Source organism: Carassius gibelio, chromosome A13 (assembly GCF_023724105.1).
Source record: "Carassius gibelio isolate Cgi1373 ecotype wild population from Czech Republic chromosome A13, carGib1.2-hapl.c, whole genome shotgun sequence".
Taxonomy (NCBI): Eukaryota; Metazoa; Chordata; class Actinopteri; order Cypriniformes; family Cyprinidae; genus Carassius; species Carassius gibelio.
The window spans coordinates 16,324,124-16,351,407 of NC_068383.1; the positions used below are offsets into that span (position 1 = coordinate 16,324,124).

Here is a 27,284-nt window from a genome sequence, read left to right on the forward strand (position 1 = left end):
GGTCTGCACGCGTTTCTCAATACAAAGTACGCAAATTTTGGACTTGCATCCTCAGTAGTTCGGACTTTGGGAGTTAGATTTGGGAGTGTGATCTCCCGCAGACAGGACGACTCAAGTCAGGTCATTCTGCAAACAGCAGCGTACTTGATAACATTCGTCAGCTCACATTGGCTACTGCAATTTTCCTCAGTGTAGGTTTACAATAACACAAAGTATGATATCAAATACTAGGGGTGCTCCGATCACGATCGGCCAATCGTTAATGCGCATCTCGTCAGTAAAGCCGGTTTTCTAATCAGCGGTTAATTCCATCAGGTGCATGATTTCACATAGAGCAGCTGTTACTACACAGAGCCGTTGTTAACTGAGAAGATGCGCCAATAAACGCTGAAAATGAAGTGGATTTGCGCATCTTCTCTATTTACAATGGCTCTGTGTAGTAACAGCTGCTCTATGTGAAATCACGCACCTGATGGAATTAACCGCTGATTAGATAGCACCCCTATCAAATACCATTGCCTTCTTTGTTTTAATTTAAACGTAATAATAGCCGCATAAATGTAGTTCAGGGAAATGCGTGTATATATATACACAGCCCTACATTACAATGAAACAAAATATTATATCAATAGCCTCTTTTTATTTTTTAATTTGAACATAATATATAAATTGAATTAAAAAATAAATAAAAAAGATTACCTGTTAGATTTACCCAAAACGAATGATATGTTATGTTTAACCAATAAAGAGACAACAGTCAGCGGCAAATGTCAGAAGGACTAGCCGAGGGACTGCTCACGTCGGTAAACAAGCACTGAGCTCCTGCTGATAGTCTTCGAAATCGGTGAAATATTTTTAAATAGGCAACGTCTTTATAAATAATCTGCAGATTTGAGTTTTAAACAACTACATTCTCGCCTGAAATACTTTTAAAAATACATTTCATGAAACACTACACGTGAAAATTTTTTAAAATTATCCAAATAAATGGTGGCTGAAATCACAGTGCTGAATGAACTCAACCAATCAGCTCAAGACCTTTGAAAAAGTACTCTATCGCAACCAGGGACATTCTGAGGGGCAAATTTTTTCCCAGAACTTTATTTAGATCCTGGTTCATGCGGTGGAAACACAGAATACTAGCCCAAAGTCCCCAGTTCCAGCAGTGGAAACGCGGTATTATACTGAATTTGCATTTCACAGAAGTAACTAAAATGTGATACTTAAATTTAAAATTATTTAGAATGACCTAGATTGTATAATGTTCACTATTTTTATGGTACATTTTAATGTTTTACAGAGCTTTTCCTTTAAGAGAAAACATTTTGTAGAATATAGCGGCTAGGAAATTCTGCAAAATATTTTTATGGTGTATAAAAGAAAGGAAATGCATTTCGAGTGCCTGGGGGCGAGTAAATGAGTCATGTAAATTTAGAACATTCATATGACATTTGAGGAAAAGGAAAACAAAACTCACTTTGTTTTGAAGAAATAGTAGTAGAAGGAGTACATGTAAACGTAAACGGCTGTTGATGCTGCAGAGAGAAAACTTGTCCACTGCCTGAAAAAAAAAAAAATAAATAAAAAGATTTCAAAATTCCACTGATCTTAAATTACTATAATTTACTCTCATCATCCATTTATTCTGCATTCACCACCCTACAACACATTTAAACGCCTCAGTGGTCTGAACCCAAGGGAGGATGGATGTGGAAACAAATTAAACTGCACGAGGGAAACAGCATTATAAATATGTCAACATGGTAAGTAAATGTTCCTTACCATCTGTAGTCTTCTGCATTGAGAAGGAAGTAGGTACAGACGATGGTCACACAGACTGTAACAATGCACAGGATCACCAGCACCAGCATCATAAATCCATACACATAGTAAATCTTGTAGGCCCAGAAAGATGTAAAGATGAAGTACCTGAAGGAAGATGTGAGGCAGTTTTCAGTCTTATATCCATTGTAATTATGGGTATAAATATAAATCCAGTGTAAATCCAATGTTCAGACTTACATCTCAATGAATATTGACCCAAATGGAAGGATGCCACCTAGACACACAATAACCGCCGGCTCCATAAACCTGCCAATCAGAGAAACTTTAAGTAACAAGACCACCAATAACTATCATTTTATCTAATGATAAATACATTTTATGTAGAAAACATTTACAATATTTACATTAAAATTACTTTGATCATATCTGCATATATTATGTAAACAATGACACAATGATGGATATTGCACAATATCAAGGCAACTGAGAATGTTTGAGACAGTCTGTTATGTGTGAATATTGGATGAGGTTACCATTTCTTCTCTGGGATAGGTCTGGGTACAGCATTGACTCTACAAGGAAAGTTTGGCTGGCCGGAAAGGTTCCTCCCCAGAATTGTCCCCACCAGGTTCAGAGGTAGAATTACAAAGAAACAGATGCAGCACACTGCAACCTGATCGAACAAATGAGAAATATTACAATTTTCAGATGCAACAAGAATTTTACCAAGCAAATAATGCTTTAAGAATGCTAGGAATTATGTGTAATATCAAGAGGATTAGAAACTAAATAAGGACACTCCTGTGTTTTCAACCAAATTCAGTTGTCCAAAATAACAAACACAAATGACTCTCTTTCCTTACTTAGCAGTTGATATTAGTTGTAAAATCAGCCTGAGATTGACTTGTACATAAATGCAAATGTAGGCATGTAGGACCAGACACTATATAAGGCAGATGAGGATCTCACCATGGTGCCGAATGGGATGGCTCTGGAGGCATGGTAGTAGATAGCAATGAAGTTGATGAAGAATGCTGTGCCACACACCATGGCAGGAATCAGAAAAGCTCCTATGAACATCTGTTTTATCCATCTCCTCCCTGTACAAATTATGTAAAATAGTTGAAAGAAACAACAAGAAGAAAGTAAAAAGGATGCACATCATTTCACCTTTTGCAATTCCTTGGACAACCCCGATATATTTTAAGGCCCTGATATAATTATTGTGAAATTAAAGAATCAATTGGTGAGACCTCATTTCGTAAAGGTGCCCTATCATGCCTTTTTACAAGATGGAAAATATTTCTCTAAGGTCCCCAGAGTGTGTATGTGAAGTTTTTTATAGCTTGTTGAAATTACCACTTTTAGGATATGAGCCAAAATGCGCCGTTTTTGTGTATGTCCCTTTAAATGCAAATTAGTTGGTGCTCCCGCCTCCCTTTTCAGAAGAGAGCAGAGCTTCAAGAGTTTATGCTCCGGCGTATGGGTGTTACAATTTAACTGGTGATGACAGTGTTACTGACTTCACATTGCTTCCAAATGCAATTTTTTAACTTCCATATTCCTATTTAAGATCATCCTGGTAGCACGTGAAGGCAGCATTAGTAGAAACAGGCAAAGACAATGGTAGATTTGGCAACATTAGCCTTACAGAGAGCCAAAAATCTCTTTTGGAAAACAAAATATGACGTGTGATGCTTACTTTGTTTGGACATATGCGCATGAAGCATTGGTATCGATCCCTCTTTCAGAAGCAATCTTTGCACAACTCCAGTGCTGAACTGACCCTCGTTTGAGAGGCAGTCCGGTGTAAAATGATTAGCACAAACTAATGTTTTTTCAGAACATTTCCTTCGAAAATTACATTTAACCACTGTGTCCTCAGCGGTCCATGGAGACTCCTATGTTCACTGGTGCATCCCAACACACCACACTTGTAATGCCTCTATGGCACTGACAGTGTACCTCCAGCAGCTTCAGCAAGGAAACAGTAATGGCGGACCACTGCTTCTCACTCAGGGCTGTCTATGCTAATAGGGCAGACAGCATCACAAATGGGCGGGACTTTTCAGAGTAAGACATCATAATATGGAGAAATCTGAAACTGCTTATTTGGAGACTGTTTATAATTTATTAAGATTATTAAAAAAATGAGTGGCTGGATTTTTACCAATATAGGCTGATTGTTTTCACACACTGAGGCCAAACACCTTATAAAAGTGATTTTTTTTCACCTTTAAAAAATAAATAAATAAATAGCGGGCCAAAATGACCTTCGTTTCAGAAGTTCGAAACAGCTTGATAAAGCAAACTTTTTAGAAAAATTTGCTCTTACTGCCAAATACTAACAGGTACGTGTGGCTCCACCTTCCTTGACATGGAAATCTTCTCTGGTGTATTACTTGTTCAGTCCGTCGAGTTTTGAAGCAAGTAAAAAAAGCATGAACACACTAGAGAGCCCCTTTATAGTAGAAACTAAAGTTTTAATACTAATTGAAAGACACAAGCACCGTTTTTCATGCTTAATACTGTAAAGCTGCTTGCTTTAAAGCAATCTATTGTATAAGGTGCTAGTGCCAAATTGAAAAGCTGAGTAAATATATCTGTGATAGGTATGATCAGATTATTTCTGCTGTTTTCTCTTCTCACTCTTGTCATTTTTGTTGTGTTATTTATTATTTTACTGAGAAGAAAGCGAACAGCACATATTTATACATTAATCTAAACGCCACTCCCATGATTGTGGATGCCATCAGTATATATTATATATATATATATATATATATATATATATATATATATATATATAAAAATAAAAAATAACTTTGCTGTGAGTAAAACTGGGACTAGAATTTTTACATGTATAACTCATGTATAGCTAACACTGTTAAAATGATATTTGGAGCTTTCCCTGCAGCTTTTACACATTATTAGTTTACATACCTCCTTGTTTTGCATATAGACTTCCACCAAAGTAGCCATTGACTGGAGATGTGGCAGCATAAACAAATATGGCTGTACTCAGCATGGACCCTCTCCTACAAAGGCAAAAATAAAAATCCTTTGATAAACACCTAAGAAAATGTGTACACTAGGAGTTACCTAGGTCCTTAAGACTTGTTAAATGCCCATATGTATATTGTGATTATGCATAGTCATTTTTGTCAGCTCTGTACATTATAATCAAACAATACATAGTCAAGTAGTTTATGACTGCCCTGATGATCACAGGTGAAACTTACTCTGTGTACAAGTCCTCAATCATAGCCACAATTATGACTATGAGGGAAACAGAGAAGATCTGACAGCCAGAGCCAATGAGGGAGGAGAACATCAGCGGATGGCTGGACGGCCTGAACACATCACCATGAACCTGCTTCCATCCATATTCATCACCAAGATCACGATCCTGATAGCAAGATAAAGAAAAAAAAAAACACATAATAATGAGAGCAAGATGACAAACCATAGAGAAATGTAGCATTAAATTATAGAACTAAAACACATCAGTCACTGTAAGGTTGTTTCTTAACCAATTAATCACAGACATCCATAAATTAAAATGTGATGGGGTTTGAAAGGCTCATTTAATAAAGTATTTAATGAAGTATTTCAAAAGTTCTCTCTAAGTGATCACCATGTCATCCATTTCCTCTTCTTTGCTGTATCTGGCGTAGTCTTTCCTTAATGTCCTCATCAGAATCATTGAAACAAGGCCAACCAAGAAAATCACCATCATGAAAGAGTTGAATATTGAGAACCAGTGAATCTGTCAGATAAAAAAAATCCATACACACACACACAAACCAAAAAGAAACAAATAATCAATATATTCAATTTATTAATCAGCACATATTATATCTGCTGGGACGATGTTATCTAAACAAATTGTTGCACTTACTCTGTGTTGAAAGAAGGATGGATCAAGGTACTTGTCAAATCTATCCTCAAATTTCACATCAGATTTCTTCCACTTCACCTGTAAGATGGCCAAAATACATAAACTGAAAGCTGAATAAATAAGCTTTCCATTATGTATTGAATTATTATTATGATTGGACAATATTTGGCCGAGATACAACTATTTGAAAATCTGGAATCTGAGGTTTAAAAAAAAATAAAAAAAATACTGAGAAAATCACCTTTAAAGTTGTCAAAATGAAGTTCTTAGCAATGCATATTACTAATAAGAAATTATGTTTTTATATATTTACGTTAGGAAGTTTACAAAATATATTCTTTACATAATAGCCTAATGATTTTTTGGTATAAAAGGTATAAAATCAATAAGTTTGACCCATTCAATGTTTTTTGGCTATTGCTAAAAATAAACCCCAGCGACTTAAGACTGGTTTTCTGGTTCAGGGTCACATTTTATTCATATGTATGAGAGCTATCTAAGGAGCTAAGGAAGGAAACACAGACTTCTTTCACACAATGAGCATTAATATACCTTTTGTATGGGCAAAATAGCTAAAAAAAAATTCAAAATATAGAAAAATATAAAAAGACAAAACAAATTTTTATCTGTGACAAAATTTTATAAGTGACCATTTAAAAACTAATAGTTAATATTAGCAGGTTTCTGGGGCCTAGGAAAGCTTTACTCACGGAGTATGACATGGGAATTCTTGTGTTTGGCACAAGCTTGACCTTCCCCTCGCTGGTCAGGTTAACATCCACAATTCTATTCCCATTCTGTCCAATCTCCAGCTTTTTGTAAGTCCAGAGATAATAGTCCTCACCATTTTCGTCAGCTTCACCAACAATCCCTTAAATAATCCCACGAAACAATTTTCAATTAAGAATGAAGGTAAAAACTTCACATAATGTCAACAATGTATTCTCAGTTTAAATAACTATATTAAATCAAAATAGACATTGTTTACTCAATATCTGTCTCTGGTCTTATTGGCAGTGATTCAGTTCTGTATGTTATTCTTTCATCAAAACTTTCTCAACATCTGAAATGACTGGAATAACCACTAACATCACAGCCCAACATTTTATAACCCGACCGTAACAGATAAGTCCGCTGTATTTCCTTTACAGACATTAAACACTCTGCGAATACCATTTCACACTATCGTTTCAAGTAAAGAACCAATAAAGAACATTTTCAAGCTTTTGAGACAAACTTACTATTAAACATATCAGATCAAATGCAATATTTTATCTCTATAGTTCTATCTGCTTTAAAAATCATAAAAGAAATAAAACATCTAAAAAAACATCTAGCTCACTCAGATGCCAGTTAAAGCCTATTTTTTCCATTCCCATAATCAAATATCCTTAATTCATCATGGGCAACTATTAGAACACTTCCTACTGCTCTTTCAGAACAAATGATTTTACAACAATAACTCCAAGGCTACATTTCATTAGTACTGTTGAGTAGTAATGGTCTGTTAAATGTCCCCTGGAGATTTAAAATACTTCAATAAACTGATTTCCCTTACAGGCACTGAAAGGTTTTTTTTTTTGCATTAGGTTATGGCTCAGTAACATTACCTGAGGTACAAGATCATTTAAACAGAGTGAGAAGATGGTCAGTGGATGGGAAGTTTCCAGAATTTTTTTTTAATAGCTATTTTGTCAGGTCACAACGGATCTCTAAGAGCTTTTTAAAGAATTTGAATGAAGAATCCCTGAGTCCCCGACCTGCTGCTCTCACACAAGCCGTTTGATGTGAAGAACGATGTGTAGGGACAAGGACAAGAGACACTGTCCAGTAAAGCACCAAAGATGACTAGATGGAGACTCTCACCCTAAACATGGGCATCCATTGCATCTTGTTAAGTGTAGGGTTGGAGCAGTGCAGGCTGGGATTCAAGTCAGACAATTTTAAAAGTTATTAGCTTGTGGAAGAGTGGCTAACATTTGGGCAACAAATGCTGTATTTTTGTCAGTATTTTCAAACCTCCACTTTCAGTCAGCCTGATGCTCATATGACATGACACAAGCATACTAATGACCTTCTCACCAGCCTCAAATCTTGCATAATGGACAAATCAATAATCCTTAAGATACGTTCTTGTCAAAAACCACCAGGATGTCCCATGAGACACTTAATACAGGCACAAATGCATACAGATTTACAGATGTGGCCAATTTCTCTTCTCCGTGAAAATGAATCCGAAGAACACCTCTAACATTAGTGTCTAATGCATTCTTATCATTGGTGAGGTGTACAAAGTTAACCGTACCTCAGAGAGCAGGTGGTAACCTTGTCTCCACACACCCGCACAGAAATGATGGGCCCAGAGAAGAACAATGTCATTTGCACCAAAATTTGAATCACATTTTGGTGAAGGTCACCCATGAACAAAAAGCCTCATCTGGTCTTTCTGATAACTAAAATGATCATCATAAAACTATTCGTGGTTATTTGTTGTTGTTGAACACATTTGTCTCGTTACTTTTTTACCCTTCACAACTGCGGTCTCAGTTACAAACATTCTCACTTGAACAGTTATTTTTAACTAAAATTATACAAATCATTTTCTGTAATTGAAATCAAGCTGAAATAAATTAAAATATAAAAATTAAATGCAAAATTAACCTAAAAAAAACAATTAGAAATGCTGCCTTGGCAAATAAGTACAAAAATTACTAAAACTGAAATAGATTAAAGCTATACAGAAACATACAAAAAATCTAAAACTAATAAAAAATATAGCTGCAAGCAGCGATGGCGGGCTCAAGCCACCAATGCCATCGCCACCCCCGGTGGCATCAGGTAAACTGTGCCCAGCGGGCACATGCATTCACAATATCCCTCTGGCAGTGAGGTTTTAAAGGATATGGCAGTTAAAGGGTTAATCCGAATCATCTAGACTTTAAAATCACATTCCCAGAACAATATATATATATATATATATATATATATATATATATATATATATATATATATATATATATATATATATATATTTATTTATTTATTTATTTATTTAGTAACACTTTACAATAAGATTTCATTGATAAACATTATGTTAACATGAACAATATTTATATAGCATTCATTCATGTCAGTTAATATTCCAAACTTAAACATTAAAACATTGTTTTATTGTGATTTTTTTCAAAGCACATTTTACCAATTCCAAACCATATCAATCTTAATAACTACCATTATTTTTTATTTAATCATTTATGAGTGCTATACAATAGTCCAGGAAAGCTGGAAGAGAAAAACTCCTTATATTCATGTGTGCAGAATTATAAGGCATGTTTTCTTTTACAGATGAAATGCGCTAAAAAAGAGTTTTAACTCAAACTGTTTTAACTCAAAGTCGAAAATTATGAAATACCCATGAGAAATATCAAACCCAAATGCAATACAGAAATTGATAAGTTAAGACTTGACCATTGTACAAAAATGCTGACTGGGTCATGAGGTCAGAAAAGAAGAAGAAAAAAACAGGTCAAGAAGAACTGACAAAAAGAATTGCAAAATAATTAGGAATTAATGTGAAGATTAATTTTTAGTCAATTCTGCAAAACAGACTTTCAGGAAAGGAGGTGGAATAAAAATGAGCTCCTAAATCTTAATCCTGGATTCTGGAAGATATATTTGTAATAAACAAATCTCCATATTCATCGGGAAGAAGGAGGCGGGAACCGGCGCACAATCAAAAAGCACTTTAATATCCAAAATAAATACAAAACGGCGCACCAGCCCCTCACGGCCGACTGGTGCGCATAAATAAAAAGCACACACATTAAAATAATGTCCCAGGCCTGGTCCTCTCTCGTCCTTCACGGTCGTCACTCCAGTTTTATATCCTTCCATCTCCTACGTGGGACTCGATACTAGCGGTGGGGCTCAGGTGTAGCTCATCTCCAATCACTACACCTGGCCTCACTCCTCGTTCCCACGCCTCTCGGCCCCGCCCCACTCGCCACAATATTCCTCAAACCATCAGACAAGAGGAGGTGGTGCTGGTCCTTCACGAGTCACTCTAATCGGTTCATAAAGCCTATATATAAAGTCTTAATATTTAGTATTTCACAATACTTCATGGTATTCTAATTAAATCATTTTTTGGAATCTTAGATCTCTCAGAACCTGACACATTGTAATTCTGAGACTCCAGGAAAGTGGCAGTTCTGTAAAATGTTGGCGCTGGAGACTAAATGCTGTCTGATAGTTTCACACCTAATTCACTTAATACACACACACACACACACACACAAACACACACACATTACCCACAGTGACAGAGGGACAGAGTGACATCAGATGTATGATAGTTTTTTTAATTTTCTATCATCCATATAGTGTTGTATAGTCATGAAACTATGCATATTTCCTCAGAATGACTTGTCTTCTATGTGTAATTTTTTTTGAAGTGTTTAGAAGCTGCACTTAAAAAAAATAAAAGACATTTACTGGTTACTTTTTTACTGTTATTTCAAAAAATCACCACAACAAAACCATTCAAGCTATCCAAAATTCATCCGCACCTGTTCTGTAAGATTAATTCTTTAAACAGTGGTAAAAGAGGATGTGGTGCTAAACCTTCAAGAGTCACTCAAAACGTATCTGTTCATAAAGCCTATAAAGAATTATTCTTAATATATAGTTCACAATACTTCAGCTTGTTATTCTAATTAAGTGAGGGTTATTTTATCAGTAAAATACATAAAATACATATTATTTTTCTTTCAAAGACTTCTATAAATGATTTAAATCATACTTGTTTCTACAATAATTATTTAAAAGTAATCCTATAGCTCCATCTGGTGGCCATTATTGGTACTAAGAATTGCAAGCTTGATTTATATGTTATGATAGTTTTAATTTTATGCTGGCTCTTGAAAATGATAAAGCTATGAAACTTACTGTGCTTCCTTCAAATGATGACTTTTACGTATATAAAAAATTATGAAGAGTTGGAATTAAAAATTTAAAAGATATAGTAAAATAACTATTGTATTTATGTTACTTTAATAAATCGCTATGGCCTGTGTTGTTTGTTTATTTTTATTTTTTTTATTTTTCATAGGAAGATAACTGACCCTTTACTCTCCTTTTTAATAAATGTGCTTATAAACCAAGAACAAGCTATTTATAGCTGTATGGATTTACATTTTAAAAAAATTAGTCTACGGCATTCATTCTAAACAGCTTGAATAAAACCTGTTAATATTTATTATAGACCACTGTAACTGTGTATAATCTAACAAACAGGTTTATTATGAAAATAAAGTGTGTACACCAGATAAATTGGACGATAAAGAAATTGCTAACAATAGTATAATAGAGCATGTTTTAGGTTTTTAGGCGTTTAGATGCAGAAATGGACAAATCAAATGTAAAATAAAATTTAATTGATTTAATTAAATATAGATTAAGTCTTGTTAGAGCAAAATAATAAATAAATACGTACACACATTAAAAAAGCAGCCAAGATGAATGAGTTTAATTTTTTATATAGATTAAAATTGAAGACAGAAACAGCTGGTATATATGCGGTCACTTAATATTAAAATCCAGTAGATCCACTTCAGATTTATTTCTCAACAGTTTATGTTCACGTGGCTGTTTTCGTTTATATTAGCCAAGCTATTATGTATTTTGAAATAATCTTGTCCGTGATGTGTTCGTTCTTAAGACGAGAGGCAGAATCCTGCAGCTCCAGAGATATATGTTATTCTGCCAGTCTCGCTTTCAAATAGTCTTGCGCACATAAACGGGTCACAAACACCTGCATTTAGCTCGCGTTGTGTTATAATGGGTGTATTGTGTGCATTTATGGCAATAATTTATTTTAAAAAGCTCTTAAACAAGAATAAATTCGTTTGTTTTGAACTTGTGACACTGTGCGCGCTGATCGGAGGCAGTGATTTCAGAAAGGCAGCTGAAAATATTTCATTTTCACACAAACAGTTCAAAAACATCTTAATTTAGCTCTTGGTGTGTTCTAATTGGTGAATTGTGTGATATCGCTGCAATACTTTATTTTTAATAGCTATAAAACAAGAATAAACTCGTTTTTTCTGAGCTCATCATTCCACACGCTGGTGCTCAGAGCGGTGATTCATCTCTCGTGTTTCTCACGTATCACTGACCACACATCGATTATTAATGAGCCCTGACCTGATAATAATCATATATGTTGGTTTAGCTTGTCAGTTTGAATTAAATCCAAGTATTTATTTGTATTTTAACCGATTTAAAAGTGAAACCAAAAGACAGTCTCCTCCCTTTTTTAGTCCGGTAACTGAACCTGTAGGGGCGCATTTTCTCTCAGACAATGGAAGTCTAAGCACACACACTCAAACAGATGGACAGAGTGATATGAGATGTCTGACAGTTTTTTAATTTTCTGTTATCCATACAGTGTTGTAAAGTCATGAAACTATGCATATTTACTCAGAATAACTTTTTTTCTGTATGAAAAAAGGTTTTGAAGTGTTTGGAATTTAAAAATGCAGGAAAATTAATAATTCCATCTTTATTGTCATTTAAAAAAATCACCACGACAAAACCATCCAAGCTATCCAAAACCCATTCACAATTTAAGTTCCTCAATGTTTTTTCAACAAGTAGGCCAAGTTTGGTGTGTATAGTGTTACTCTCCTCTGAGCAGTATGCATTAATTCACAGCTAAATGTAAAAAACAATCCACATTCAAATCAAAATAGCCGACTTCCTGTTGGTCGTAGCTGATGACTGTGAATTAGAAAGTTGTCCGTCTTGATAAGAACAATTTATGTACCGAGTTTGGTGTCTGTAGCTAAAACTAACCCCCTCACGTTTGACAAAAGGTGGCGCTATAGAGTGCCTCTTCCACGCCCTCTTATGAACGTTTGCCAGTGTCTAGCTGTCACTAATACTGATATGTGTTCTGAGTTTGATGAAATTCTAAGCATGTTATATGCCTCAAAATCACCTGAGAAGTATTCCAGTTTGACATGTTGCCACGGCAACAATATTTTTAGATATCAATATCCCCCCAGCAGATTTATATCGACTGTGTTTTAACATTATTCTGATGAAGTTTGAAGCACATCGAGTAAAAATAAGATGCTGAATTCAAAGCATTTTGAAAATGACACACTTCCTGCTGCCAGTTGGTGGCGCTATAACTTTGACTCCTAATAGTCACATATATGCGATCAACATCATACAATGAATAATCTGATGAAGTTTGATTACAATTAGGAAATGTATGTTGATGGTATTAGACACTTCCTGTTTCTCAATTCCCGCCATATATTCAACGCCTCGCTACGAGCAAACCGTTCGAGATATCAAAAATCCCCTGGCAATTTTTCATCCCCAATGTCTTGAGATCATGTTGACCGAGTTTGGTGTCAATCGGCAAAAAACCCTATGACAAGTATTTCAAATTCCAGAGCATGCGCTTTTTACATAACTCTAAATAGCTGACTTCCTGTTGGGCGGAGCCTATGACATGCAATACGAAAGTTGTTCAGCACGATGAGATCTATATGTGTACTGAGTTTGATATTAATATGTGCAAGTATGTGTGAGCTATGCATCAACATTTATGACTGTGATCCAGGGGGCGCCGTAGAGCCCCTGTGTCACGCCCGGGTCCCAGCCTCTGCAGGCTCCTAAAGGCCACAGATTCCAAAGTGTGCGCAAATTTTCAAGAGTTTTTGAGTATGTTAAGGACCCCAAAAGCCCCCACAACTTTGACGAAAAATATGAATACTAAACCCTAAATATCCAACTTCCTGTTGGGCGGAGCCTATGACATGCAGTACGAAAGTTGTTTGGTTTGATGAGATCTACATGTGTACCGAGTTTCGTGCATCTACGTGCAAGTATGTATGATATATGGCCCTCAGTATTCCAGGGGGCGCTGTAGAGCCCCTGTGCCACGCCCGTGTATCAGTCTCTGCCCGGCCCTAATGGCCGCAGGTTCCAATGTGTGTGCCAATTTTCAAGACTTTTTAAGCATGTTAAGGGCCCCAAAAGCCCCCGAAACCTTGAAGAAAAATAATAATAAATATAGCTGCAAGCAGCGATGGCGGGCTCAAGCCACCAGTGCCATCGCCACCCCGGTGGCATCAGGTAAACTGTGCCCAGCGGGCACATGCATTCACAATATCCCTCTGGCAGTGAGGTTTTAAAGGATATGGCAGTTAAAGGGTTAATCCGAATCATCTAGACTTTAAAATCACATTCACAGAACAATATATATATATATATATATATAACTTTAGTAACACTTTACAATAAGATTTCATTTATAAACATTATGTTAACATGAACAATATTTATATAGCATTCATTCATGTCAGTTAATATTCCAAACTTAAACATTAAAACATTGTTTTATTGTGATTTTTTTCCAAGCACATTTTACCAATTCCAAACCATATCAATCTTAATAACTACCATTATTTTTTATTTAATCATTTATGAGTGCTATACAATAGTCCAGGAAAGCTGGAAGAGAAAAACTCCTTATATTCATGTGTGCAGAATTATTAGGCATGTTTTATTTTACAGATGAAATGCGCTAAAAAAGAGTTTTAACTCAAACTGTTTTAACTCAGAGTCGAAAATTATGAAATACCCATGAGAAATATCAAACACAAATGCAATACAGTAATGGATAAGTTAGGACTTGACCATTGTACAAAAATGCTGACTAGGTCAGAAAAGAAGAAGAAGAAAAAAAACAGGTCAAGAAGAACTGACAAAAATAATTGCAAAATAATTAGGAATTAATGTGAAGATTAATTTTCAGTCAATTCTGCAAGACAGACTTTCAGGAAAGGAGGTGGAATAAAAATGAGCTCCTAAATCTTAATCCCGGATTCTGGAAGATATCTTCCTCAAACCATCGGACAAGAGGAGGTGGTGCTGGTCCTTCACGAGTCACTCTAATCTGTTCATAAAGCCTATATATAAAGTCTTAATATATAGTATTTCACAATACTTCATGGTATTCTAATTAAATCATTTTTTGGAATCTTAGATCTCTCAGAACCTGACACATTGTAATTCTGAGACTCCAGGAAAGTGGCAGTTCTGTAAAATGTTGGCGCTGGAGACTAAATGCTCCCTGATAGTTTCACACCTAATTCACTTAACACACACACACACACACACACACACATTACCCACAGTGACAGAGGGACAGAGTGACATCAGATGTATGATAGTTTTTTAATTTTCTATCATCCATATAGTGTTGTATAGTCATGAAACTATGCATATTTCCTCAGAATGACTTGTCTTCTATGTGTACATTTTTCTGAAGTGTTTAGAAGCTGCACTTAAAAAAAATAAATGACATTTACTGGTTACATTTTTACTGTTATTTCAAAAAATCACCACGACAAAACCATTCAAGCTATTCAAAATTCATCCGCACCTGTACTGTGATACATTCTTTAAACAGTGGTAAAAGAGGATGTGGTGCTGATCCTTCAAGAGTCACTCAAAACGTATCTGTCCATAAAGCCTATAAAGAATTATTCTTAATATACAGTTCACAATAATTCAGCTTGTTATTCTAATAAAGTGAGGGTCATTTTATCAGTAAAATACATAAAATTCATATTATTTTTCTTTGAAAGATTTCTATAAATTATTTAAATCATACTTGTTTCTACAATAATTATTTAAAAGTAATCCTATAGCTCTATCTGGTGGCCATTATTGGTACTAAGAATTGCCAGCTTGATTTATAAGTTATGATAGTTTTAATTTTATGCTGGCTCTTGAAAATGATAAAGCTATGAAACTTACTGTGCTTCCTTCAAATGATGACTTCTACGTATATAAAAAAATATGAATAGTTGGAATTAAACATTTTAAAGATATAGTATAATAACTATTGTATTTTTTTATGTTACTTTAATAAATCGCTATGGCCACACCATTTAAGGAATCCTAAACCCATTCACAATTTAACATCTCAGTATATGGCTTCATGTTAAAACAGTTTGGTGTGAACTACTTGTGTCTTCTTGGAGGAGAATTAATTCATTTACAGGCTGAGTTTATCATAAATCCACAATAACATTTCTGAGTTCTGTATCAATCTGTGTTGTTGTTTGTTTATTTTTATTTTATTTATTTTTCATAGGAAGATAACTGACCCTTTACTCTCCTTTTTAATAAATGTGCTTATAAACCAAGAACAAGCTATTTATAGCTGTATTTATAAACTGCTTACTACTGACTATTAATATTGGGACAAGGCTTTATAAAGCATGAACTGACTATTTACTAATGAGTGCAGTTATTATAAAGTGTTATCAATGCATTTGCTAATGTTAACAAATTAGACATTATTTTACAGTGTTATCAAATCCCTTAAATGATTTGTAAATGTTTTGTAATGATTTTATTGACCTACAAGCATTTGTGAAAGTTCTGCTTGTATTACAGCTTAGTCTTGATCTGTGAGCTGAACAGTTTTACTGTTACATCCATGAGATTATGTAAATTCAAATAAATATCATGTCACAGGATGTCAGAGGTCAGTATCAAATTAATTTGAAATTATTATTTGCAGCACAAATAAGGTTTTTAGGATTTTTAAAAATCCCTAAAACTGTCAAAAAAGGATAAGGCCTAAGATTTCTATGTGAGTGGCTAAATTTATTTGTTTTTATAACTATAATGCATAAACTATAAAATTATACAAAATGTATAAAAAAGTACAACAGTTATTCTTTTTTATTTTTTTTTATTTTTTTTGGATTTACATTTAAAAAAATTATCCTACTGCATTCATTCTAAACTGCTTGAATAAAACCTGTTAATATTTATTATAGACCACTGTAACTGTGTATAATCTAAGAGACAAGTTTATTATGAAAATAAAAGTGTACACCAGATAAATTGGACGATAAAGAAATTGCTAACAATAGTATAATAGAGCATGTTTTAGGTTTTTAGGCGTTTAGATGCAGAAATGGACAAATCAATTGTAAAATAAAATGTAATTGATTTAATTAAATATAGATTAAGTCTTGTTAGAGCAAAATAATAAATAAATACGTACACACATTAAAAAAGCAGCCAAGATGAATGAGTTTAATTTTTTATATAGATTAAAATTGAAGACGGAAGCAGCTGGTATATGCGGTCACTTAATATTAAAATCCAGTAGATCCACTTCAGATTTATTTCTCAACAGTTTATGTCCACGTGGCTGTTTTCGTTTATATTCGCCAAGCTATTATGTATTTTGAAATAATCTTGTCCTTGATGTGTTCGTTCGTACGACGAAAGGCAGAATCCTGCAGCTCGAGAGATACGTTATTCTGCCAGTCGCGTTTTCAAATAGTCTTGCACACTTAAACGGGTCACAAACACCTGCATTTAGCTCTTGTGTTATAATGGGTGTATTGTGTGCATTTATGGCAATATTTTATTTGAAAAAGCTCTTACACAAGAATACATTCGTTTGTTTTGAACTTGTGACACTGTACGCGCTGATCGGAGGCGGTGATTTCAGATAGGCAGCCGCGAATATTTCATTTTCACACAAACAGTTCAAAAACATCTGAATTTAGCTCTTGGTGTGTTCTAATTTGTGAATTGTGTGATATCGCTTTAATATTTTATTTGTTAAAGCTATAAAACAAGAATAAACTCGTTTTTTCTGAGCTCGTCATTCCACACGCTCATGCTCAGAGCGGTGATTCATCTCTCGTGTTTCTCACGTATCACTGACCACACATCAATTATTAATGAGCCCTGACCCGGTAATAATCATATATGTTGGTTTAGCTTGTCAGTGTGAATTAAATCTAAGTATTTATTTGTATTTTAACCGATTTAAAAATGAAACTAAAAGAGAGTCTCCTCCCTTTCAGTCGAATTTCCCTTTCAGGAATTGAACCTGTAGGGGCGCATTTTCTCTCAGACAATGTAAGTCTCAGCACATAATACTCAAACAGAGGGACAGAGTGAGATGAGATGTCTGACAGTTTTTTAATATTCTGTTATCCATACAGTGTTGTAAAGTCGTGAAACTATCCATATTTACTCAGAATGACTTTTTTTTTGTATGAAAAAAGGTTTTGAAGTGTTTGGAATTTAAAAATGCAGGACAATTAATAATTCAATTTTTACTGTCATTTAAAAAAATCACCACGACAAAACCGTTCAAGCTATCCAAAATCCTTTGGCAATTTAAGTTGTTTAAAATGTTTTGGCATCATGTAGACAAAGTTTGGTGTGTATAGTGTTACTCTCCTCTGAGCAGTATGCATTAATTCACAGCTAAATGTAAAAAAAAATCCACATTCAAATCAAAATAGCTGAATTCCTGTTGATCGTAGCTGATGACTGTGAAAGTTGTCCATCTTGATAAGAACAATTTTTGTACCGAGTTTGGTGTCTGTAGCTAAAACTAACCCCCCCACTTTTGACAAAAGGTGGCGCTATAGAGTGCCTCTTCCACGCCCTCTTATGAACTTTTGCCAGTGTCTAGTTATCATAAATACTGATATGTGTTCTGAATTTCATGAAATTCTATGTATGTTATATGCCTTAAAATCACCTGAGAAGTATTCAAGTTTGACATGTTGCCACGGCAACAATATTTTTAGATATCAATATCCCCCTAGCAGATTAATATAGGCTGTGTTTTAACATGATTCTGATGAAGTTTGAAGCAAATCGAGTAAAAATAAGATGCTGAATACAAAGCATTTTGAAAAGGACACACTTCCTGCTGCCAGTTGGTGGCGCTATAACTTTGAGTCCTAATAGTCACATATATGCGATCGACATCATACAAAGAATAATCTGATGAAGTTTGATTAAAATCAGGAAATGTATGTGGATGGTATTAGACACTTCCTGTTTCTCATTTCTCGCCATAATTTCAACCCCTCGCCACGAGCAAACCGTTTGAGATATCAAAAATCCCCTGGCAATTTTTCATCCCCAGTGTCTTGAGATCATGTTGACCGAGTTTGGCGGCAATCGAGTAAAAAACCTATGACAAGTATTTCAAATTCCAGAGCATACGCTTTTTACATAACTCTAAATAGCTGACTTCCTGTTGGGCGGAGCCTATAACATGCAATACGCAAGTTGTTCGGCACGATGAGATCTATATGTGTACTGAGATTCATATTAATACGTGCAAGTATGTGTGAGCTATACATCAACATTTATGACTGTGTTCCAGGGGGCGCTGTAGAGCCCCTGTGCCACGCCCAGGTCCCAGCCTCTGCAGGCTCCTTAAGGCCACAGATTCCAAAGTGTGCGCAAACTTTCAAGAGTTTTTGAGTATGTTAAGGACCCCAAAAGCCCCCACAACTTTGACGACAAATATGAATAATAAACCCTAAATAGCCAACTTCCTGTTGGGCGGAGCCTATGATATGCAATACGAAAGTTGTTTGTATTGATGAGTTCTATATGTGTACCGAGTTTCGTGCGTCTACGTGCAAGTATGTATGATATATGGCCCTCCATATTCCAGGGGGCGCTGTAGAGCCCCTGTGCCACGCCCGTGTATCAGTCTCTGCCCAGCCCTAATGGCCGCAGGTTCCAATGTGTGTGCCAATTTTCAAGACTTTTTAAGCATGTTAAGGGCCCCAAAAGCCCCCGAAACCTTGAAGAAAAATAATAATAATAAATAATAATAATAACAAAATATAGCTGCAAGCAGCGATGGCGGGCTCAAGCCACCAATGCCATCGCCACCCCGGTGGCATCAGGTAAACTGTGCCCAGCGGGCACATGCATTCACAATATCCCTCTGGCAGTGAGGTTTTAAATGATATGGCAGTTAAAGGGTTAATCAGAATCATCTAGACTTTAAAATCACATTCACAGAACAATATATATATATATATATATATATATATATATATATATATATATAACTTTACTAACACTTTACAATAAGATTTCATTTATAAACATTATGTTAACATGAACAATATTTATATAGCATTCATTCATGTCAGTTAATATTCCAAATTAAACATTAAAACATTGTTTTATTGTGATTTTTTTCCAAGCACATTTTACCAATTCCAAACCATATCAATCTTAATAACTACCATTATTTTTTATTTAATCATTTATGAGTGCTATACAATAGTCCAGGAAAGCTGGAAGAGAAAAACAGGTCAAGAAGAACTGACAAAAAGAATTGCAAAATAATTAGGAATTAATGTGAAGATTAATTTTTAGTCAATTCTGCAAGACAGACTTTCAGGAAAGGAGGTGGAATAAAAATGAGCTCCTAAATCTTAATCCCGGATTCTGGAAGATATATTCCTCAAACCATCGGACAAGAGGAGGTGGTGCTGGTCCTTCACGAGTCACTCTAATCTGTTAATTAAGCCTATATATAAAGTCTTAATATATAGTATTTCACAATACTTCATAGTATTCTAATTAAATAATTTTTTGGAATCTTAGATCTCTCAGAACCTGGCACATTGTAATTCTGAGACTCCAGGAAAGTGGCAGTTCTGTAAAATGTTGGCGCTGGAGACTAAATGCTCCCTGATAGTTTCACACCTAATTCACTTAACACACACACAAACACACACACACACACACACATTAACCACAGTGACAGAGGGACAGAGTGACATCAGATGTATGATAGTTTTTTAATTTTCTATCATCCATATAATGTTGTATAGTCATGGAACTATGCATATTTCCTCAGAATGACTTGTCTGCTATGTGTACATTTTTTTGAAGTGTTTAGAAGCTGCACTTAAAAAATAAAAGACATTTACTGGTTACTTTTTTACTGTTATTTCAAAAAAATCACCACGCAAAATCATTCAAGCTATCCAAAATTCATTCACACCTGTTCTGTAAGATAAATTCTTTAAACAGTGGTAAAAGAGGATGTGGTGCTGAACCTTCAAGAGTCACTCAAAACGTATCTGTCCATAAAGCTTATAAATAATTATTCTTAATATACAGTTCACAATACTTCAGCTTGTTATTCTAATTAAGTGAGGGTCATTTTATCAGTAAAACACATAAAATACATATTATTTTTCTTTGAAAGATTTCTATAAATGATTTAAATCATACTTGTTTTACAATAATTATTTAAAAGTAATCCTATAGCTCCATCTGGTGGTCATTATTGGAACTAAGAATTGCAAGCTTGATTTATAAGTTATGATAGTTTTAATTTTATGCTGGCTCTTGAAAATGATAAAGCTATGAAACTTACTGTGCTTCCTTCAAATGATGACTTCTACGTATATAAAAAATTATGAAGAGTTGGAATGAAAAATTTTAAAGATATAGTAAAATAACGATTGTATTTTTTTATGTTACTTTAATAAATCGCTATGGCCACACCATTTAAGCTATCCTAAACCCATTCGCAATTTAACATCTTCAGTATATTAGCTTCATGTTAAAAAAGTTTGCTGTGAACTTGTGTCTTCTTGGAGGAGTATGAATTCATTTACAGGCTGATTTTATCATAAATCCACAATAAAATTTCTGAGTTCTGTATCAATCTGTGTTGTTGTTTGTTTTTTTATTTTTCATAGGAAGATAACTGACCCTTTACTCTCCTTTTTAATAAATGTGCTTATAACCCAAGAACAAGCTTTTTATAGCTGTATTTATAAACTGCTTACTACTGACTATTAATATTGGGACAAGGCTTTATAAAGCATGAACTGAATATTTACTGTTTGAGTTTGAAATTATTATTTGCAGCACAAATAAGGTTTTTTAGGATTTTTAAAAATCCCTAAAACTGTCAGAAAAGGATAAGGCCTATAAGATTTTATGTGAGTGGCTAAATTTATTTGTTTTTATAACTATAATGCATAAACTATGAAATTATACAAAATGTATAAAAATGTACAACAGTTATTCTTTTCCAATGTTTTTTATTTATTTATTTATTTAATTTTTTTTTATTTTATTTACATTTCAAAACATTTGCCTACTGCAATCATTCTAAACAGCTTGAATAAAACCTGTCAATATTTATTATAGACCACTGTAACTGTGTATAATCTAACAAACAAGTTTATTATGAAAATAAAAGTGTACACCAGATAAATTGGACGATAAAGAAATTGCTAACAATAGTATAATAGAGCATGTTTTAGGTTTTTAGGCGTTTAGATGCAGAAATGGACAAATCAAATGTAAAATAAAATGTAATTGATTTAATTAAATATAGATTAATTCTTGTTAGAGCAAAATAATAAATAAATAAATAAATAAATAAATAAATACGTACACACATTAAAAAAAGCAGCCAAGATGAATGAGTTTCATTTTTTATATGGATCAAAATTGAAGACAGAAGCAGCTGGTATATGCGGTCACTTAATATTAAAATCCAGTAGATCCATTTCAGATTTATTTCTCAACAGTTTATGTTCACGTGGCTGTTTTCGTTTATAGTCGCCAAGCTATTATGTATTTTGAAATAATCTTGTCCGTGATGTGTTCGTTCGTACGACGAAAGGCAGAATCCTGCAGCTCGAGAGATATATGTTATTCTGCCAGTCGCGCTTTCAAATAGTCTTGCACACTTAAACGGGTCACAAACACCTGCATTTAGCTCTTGTAGTGTTACAATGGGTTTATTGTGTGCATTTGTGGTAATATTTTATTTAAAAAAGCTCTTAAACAAGAATAAATTCGTTTGTTTTGAGCTCGACACTGTACGCGCTGATCGGAGGCGGTGGTTTCAGATAGGCAGCCGCAAATAATTCATTTTCACACAAACAGTTCAAAAACATCTGAATTTAGCTCTTGGTGTGTTCTAATTGGTTGATTGTGTGATATCGCTGTAATAATTTATTTTTAAAAGCTTTAAAACAGGAATAAATTCGTTTTTTCTGAGCTCTTTACTCCAGACGCTCGTGATCACAGCGGTGATTCATCTCTCCTATTTCTCACGTATCTCTGGCCAGAAATAATTTATCCATGAGCCCTGAACCGGTAATAATCAGATATGTTGGTTTAGCTTGTCAGTGTGAATTAAATCTAAGTATTTATTTGTATTTTTAACCGATTTAAAAGTGAAAGTAAAAGTCCGGGAATTGAACCTGTAGGGGCGCTATTTCTCTCAGACAATGGAAGTCTGAAGCACATATACTCTAACAGAGGGACAGAGTGAGATGAGATGTCTGACAGTTTTTTAATTTTCTGTTATCCATACAGTGTTGTAAAGTCGTGAAACTATCCATATTTACTCAGAATGACTTTTTTTCTGTACGAAAAAAGGTTTTGAAGTGTTTGGAATTTAAAAATGCAGGAAAATTAATAATTCCATTTTTACTGTCATTTAAAAAAATCACCACGACAAAACCGTTTAAGCTATCCAAAATCCATTGGCAATTTAAGTTGTTTAAAATGTTTTGGCATCATGTAGACAAAGTTTGGTGTGTATAGTGTTACTCTCCTCTGAGCAGTAAGCATTAATTCACAGCTAAATGTAAAAAAAAATCCACATTCAAATCAAAATAGCTGACTTCCTGTTGATCGTAGCTGATGACTGTGAATTAGAAAGTTGTCCGTCTTGATAAGAAAAATTTTTGTACCGAGTTTGGTGTCTGTAGCTAAAACTAACCCCGCCACTTTTGACAAAAGGTGGCGCTATAGAGTGCCTCTTCCACGCCCTCTTATGAACTTTTGCCAGTGTCTAGTTATCATAAATACTGATATGTGTTCTGAGTTTGATGAAATTCTAAGCATGTTATATGCCTCAAAATCACCTGAGAAGTATTCCAGTTTAACATGTTGCCACGGCAACAATATTTTTAGATATCAATATCCCCCCAGCAGATTTATATCGGCTGTGTTTTAACATTATTCTGATGAAGTTTGAAGCAAATCGAGTAAAAATAAGATGCTGAATTCAAATCATTTTGAAAATGACACACTTCCTGCTGCCAGTTGGTGGCGCTATAACTTTGACTCCTAATAGTCACATATATGCGATCGACATCATACAACGAATAATCTGATGCAGTTTGATTAAAATCAGGAAATGTATGTGGATGGTATTAGACACTTCCTGTTTCTCATTTCTCGCCATAATTTCAACACCTCGCCACGAGCAAACCGTTCGAGATATCAAAAATCCCCTGGCAATTTTTCATCCCCAATGTCTTGAGATCATGTTGACCGAATTTGGTGGCAATCGGCAAAAAAACCTATGACAAGTATTTCAAATTCTAGAGCATGCGCTTTTTACATAACTCTAAATAGCTGACTTCCTGTTGGGCGGAGCCGAATGACATGCAGTACGAAAGTTGTTCAGCACGATGAGATCTATATGTGTACTGAGTTTCATATTAATACGAGCAAGTATGTGTGAGCTATACATCAACATTTATGACTGTGTTCCAGGGGGCGCCATAGAGCCCCTGTGCCACGCCCGGGTCCCAGCCTCTGCAGGCTCCTAAAGGCCACAGATTCCAAAGTGTGCGCAAATTTTCAAGAGTTTTTGAGTATGTTAAGGACCCCAAAAGCCCCCACAACTTTGACGAAAAATATGAATACTAAACCCTAAATATCCAACTTCCTGTTGGGCGGAGCCTATGACATGCAGTACAAAAGTTGTTTGGTTTGATGAGATCTACATGTGTACCGAGTTTCGTGTGTCTACGTGCAAGTATGTATGATATATGGCCCTCAGTATTCCAGGGGGCGCTGTAGAGCCCCTGTGCCACGCCCGTGTATCAGTCTCTGCCCGGCCCTAATGGCCGCAGGTTCCAATGTGTGTGCCAATTTTCAAGACTTTTTAAGCATGTTAAGGGCCCCAAAAGCCCCCGAAACCTTGAAGAAAAATAATAATAATAACAAATAATCCTAAGGAAAACAATAGGGCTCTCGCCCTCCAGGCTTGAGCCCTAATAATCCTAAGGAAAACAATAGGGCTCTCGCCCTCCAGGCTTGAGCCCTAAATATAGCTGCAAGCAGCGATGGCGGGCTCAAGCCACCAATGCCATCGCCACCCCGGTGGCATCAGGTAAACTGTGCCCAGCGGGCACATGCATTCACAATATCCCTCTGGCAGTGACGTTTTAAAGGATATGGCGGTTAAAGGGTTAATCCGAATCATCTAGACTTTAAAATCACATTCACAGAACAATATATATATATATATTCCCCAAACATATATATATATATATTTAGTAACACTTTACAATAAGATTTCATTTATAAACATTATGTTAACATGAACAATATTTATATAGCATTAATTTATGTCATTTAATATTCCAAACTTAAACATGAAAACATTGTTTTATTGTGATTTTTTTCCAAGCACATTTTACCAATTCCAAACCATATCAATCTTAATAACTACCATTATTTTTTATTTAATCATTTATGAGTGCTATACAATAGTCCAGGAAAGCTGTAAGAGAAAAACTCCTTATATTCATGTGCAGAATTATTAGGCTGTTTTCTTTTACAGATGAAATGCGCTAAAAAAGAGTTTTAACTCAAACTGTTTTAACTCAAAGTCGAAAATTATGAAATACCCATGAGAAATATCAAACACAAATGCAATACAGAAATGGATAAGTTAAGACTTGACCATTGTACAAAAATGCTGACTGGGTCATGAGGTCAGAAAAGAAGAAGAAAAAAAAAAACAGGTCCAGAAGAACTGACAAAAATAATTGCAAAATAATTAGGAATTAAGGTGAAGATTAATTTTTAGTCAATTCTGCAAGACAGACTTTCAGGAAAGGAGGTGGAATAAAAATGAGCTCCTAAATCTTAATCCCGGATTCTGGAAGATATATTCCTCAAACCATCGGACAAGAGGAGGTGGTGCTGGTCCTTCATGAGTCACTCTAATCTGTTCATAAAGCCTATATATAAAGTCTTAATATATAGTATTTCACAATACTTCATGGTATTCTAATCAAATCATTTTTTGGAATCTTAGATCTCTCAGAACCTGACACCGAGTAATTCTGAGACTCCAGGAAAGTGGCAGTTCTGTAAAATGTTGGCGCTGGAGACTAAATGCTCCCTGATAGTTTCACACCTAATTCACTTAACACACACACACACACACACATACACACACACACACACACACACACACACACACATTACCCACAGTGACAGAGGGACAGAGTGACATCAGATGTATGATAGTTTTTTAATTTTCTATCATCCATATAGTGTTGTATAGTCATGAAACTATGCATATTTCCTCAGAATGACTTGTCTTCTATGTGTACATTTTTTTGAAGTGTTTAGAAGCTGCACTTAAAAAAATAAAAGACATTTACTGGTTACTTTTTTACTGTTATTTCAAAAAATCACCACGACAAAACCATTCAAGCTATTCAAAATTCATCCGCACCTGTACTGTAAGATACATTCTTTAAACAGTGGTAAAAGAGGATGTGGTGCTGATCCTTCAAGAGTCACTCAAAACTTATCTGTCCATAAAGCCTATAAAGAATTATTCTTAATATACAGTTCACAATACTTCAGCATGTTGTTCTAATTAAGTGAGGGTCATTTTATCAGTAAAATACATAAAATTCATATTATTTTTCTTTGAAAGATTTCTATAAATGATTTAAATCATACTTGTTTCTACAATAATTATTTAAAAGTGATCCTATAGCTCCATCTGGTGGCCATTATTGGTACTAAGAATTGCCAGCTTGATTTATATGTTATGATAGTTTTAATTTTATGCTGGCTCTTGAAAATGATAAAGCTATGAAACTTACTGTGCTTCCTTCAAATGATGACTTCTAGGTATATAAAAAATTATGAAGAGTTGGAATTAAAAATTTTAAAGATATAGTAAAATAACTATGGCATTTTTTTATGTTACTTTAATAAATCTCTATGGCCACACCATTTAAGGTATCCTAAACCCATTCGCAATTTAACATCTTCAGTATATGGCTTCATGTTAAAAAAGTTTGGTGTGAACTACTTGTGTCTTCTTGGAGGAGAATGAATTCATTTACAGGCTGAGTTTATCATAAATCCACAATAACATTTCTGAGTTCTGTATCAATCAGTGTTGTTGTTTGTTTATTTTTATTTTTTTTATTTTTCATAGGAAGATAACTGACCCTTTACTCTCCTTTTTAATAAATGAGCTATTTATAGCTGTATTTATAAACTGCTTACTACTGACTATTAATATTGGGACAAGGCTTTATGAAGCATGAACTGACTATTTACTAATGAGTGCAGTTATTATAAAGTGTTATCAATGCATTTGCTAATGTTAACAAATTAGACATTATTTTACAGTGTTATCAAATCCCTTAAATGATTTGTAAGTGTTTTGTAATGATTTTATTGACCTAAAAGCATTTGTGAAAGTTCTGCTTACATTACAGCTTAGTCTTGATCTGTGAGCTGAACAGATTTACTGTTACATCCATGAGATTATGTAAATTCAAATAAATATCATGTCACAGGATGTCAGAGGTCAGTATCAAATTAGTTAGAAATTATTATTTGCAGCACAAATAAGGTTTTTTAGGATTTTTAAAAATCCCTAAAACTGTCAGAAAAG

At 34.5% G+C, this 27,284-nt stretch overlaps 1 protein-coding gene across 1 annotated transcript in view; it reads right to left on the bottom strand.

The window, feature by feature from the left end:
* LOC128026304 (transmembrane 9 superfamily member 3) overlaps positions 1-27,284 on the bottom strand; it is a 47,729-nt gene that overhangs the window by 2,510 nt on the left and 17,935 nt on the right. Inside the window, exons 4-13 of the mRNA XM_052613281.1 lie at positions 6,397-6,557; positions 5,687-5,764; positions 5,423-5,554; positions 5,028-5,194; positions 4,729-4,823; positions 2,755-2,885; positions 2,319-2,458; positions 2,023-2,091; positions 1,783-1,929; positions 1,478-1,561 (exon numbers count right to left, since the gene is read on the bottom strand). Of these exons, the coding sequence (XP_052469241.1) occupies positions 1,478-1,561; positions 1,783-1,929; positions 2,023-2,091; positions 2,319-2,458; positions 2,755-2,885; positions 4,729-4,823; positions 5,028-5,194; positions 5,423-5,554; positions 5,687-5,764; positions 6,397-6,557 (1,204 nt within the window). The remainder of the gene's footprint in view (positions 1-1,477; positions 1,562-1,782; positions 1,930-2,022; positions 2,092-2,318; positions 2,459-2,754; positions 2,886-4,728; positions 4,824-5,027; positions 5,195-5,422; positions 5,555-5,686; positions 5,765-6,396; positions 6,558-27,284) is intronic.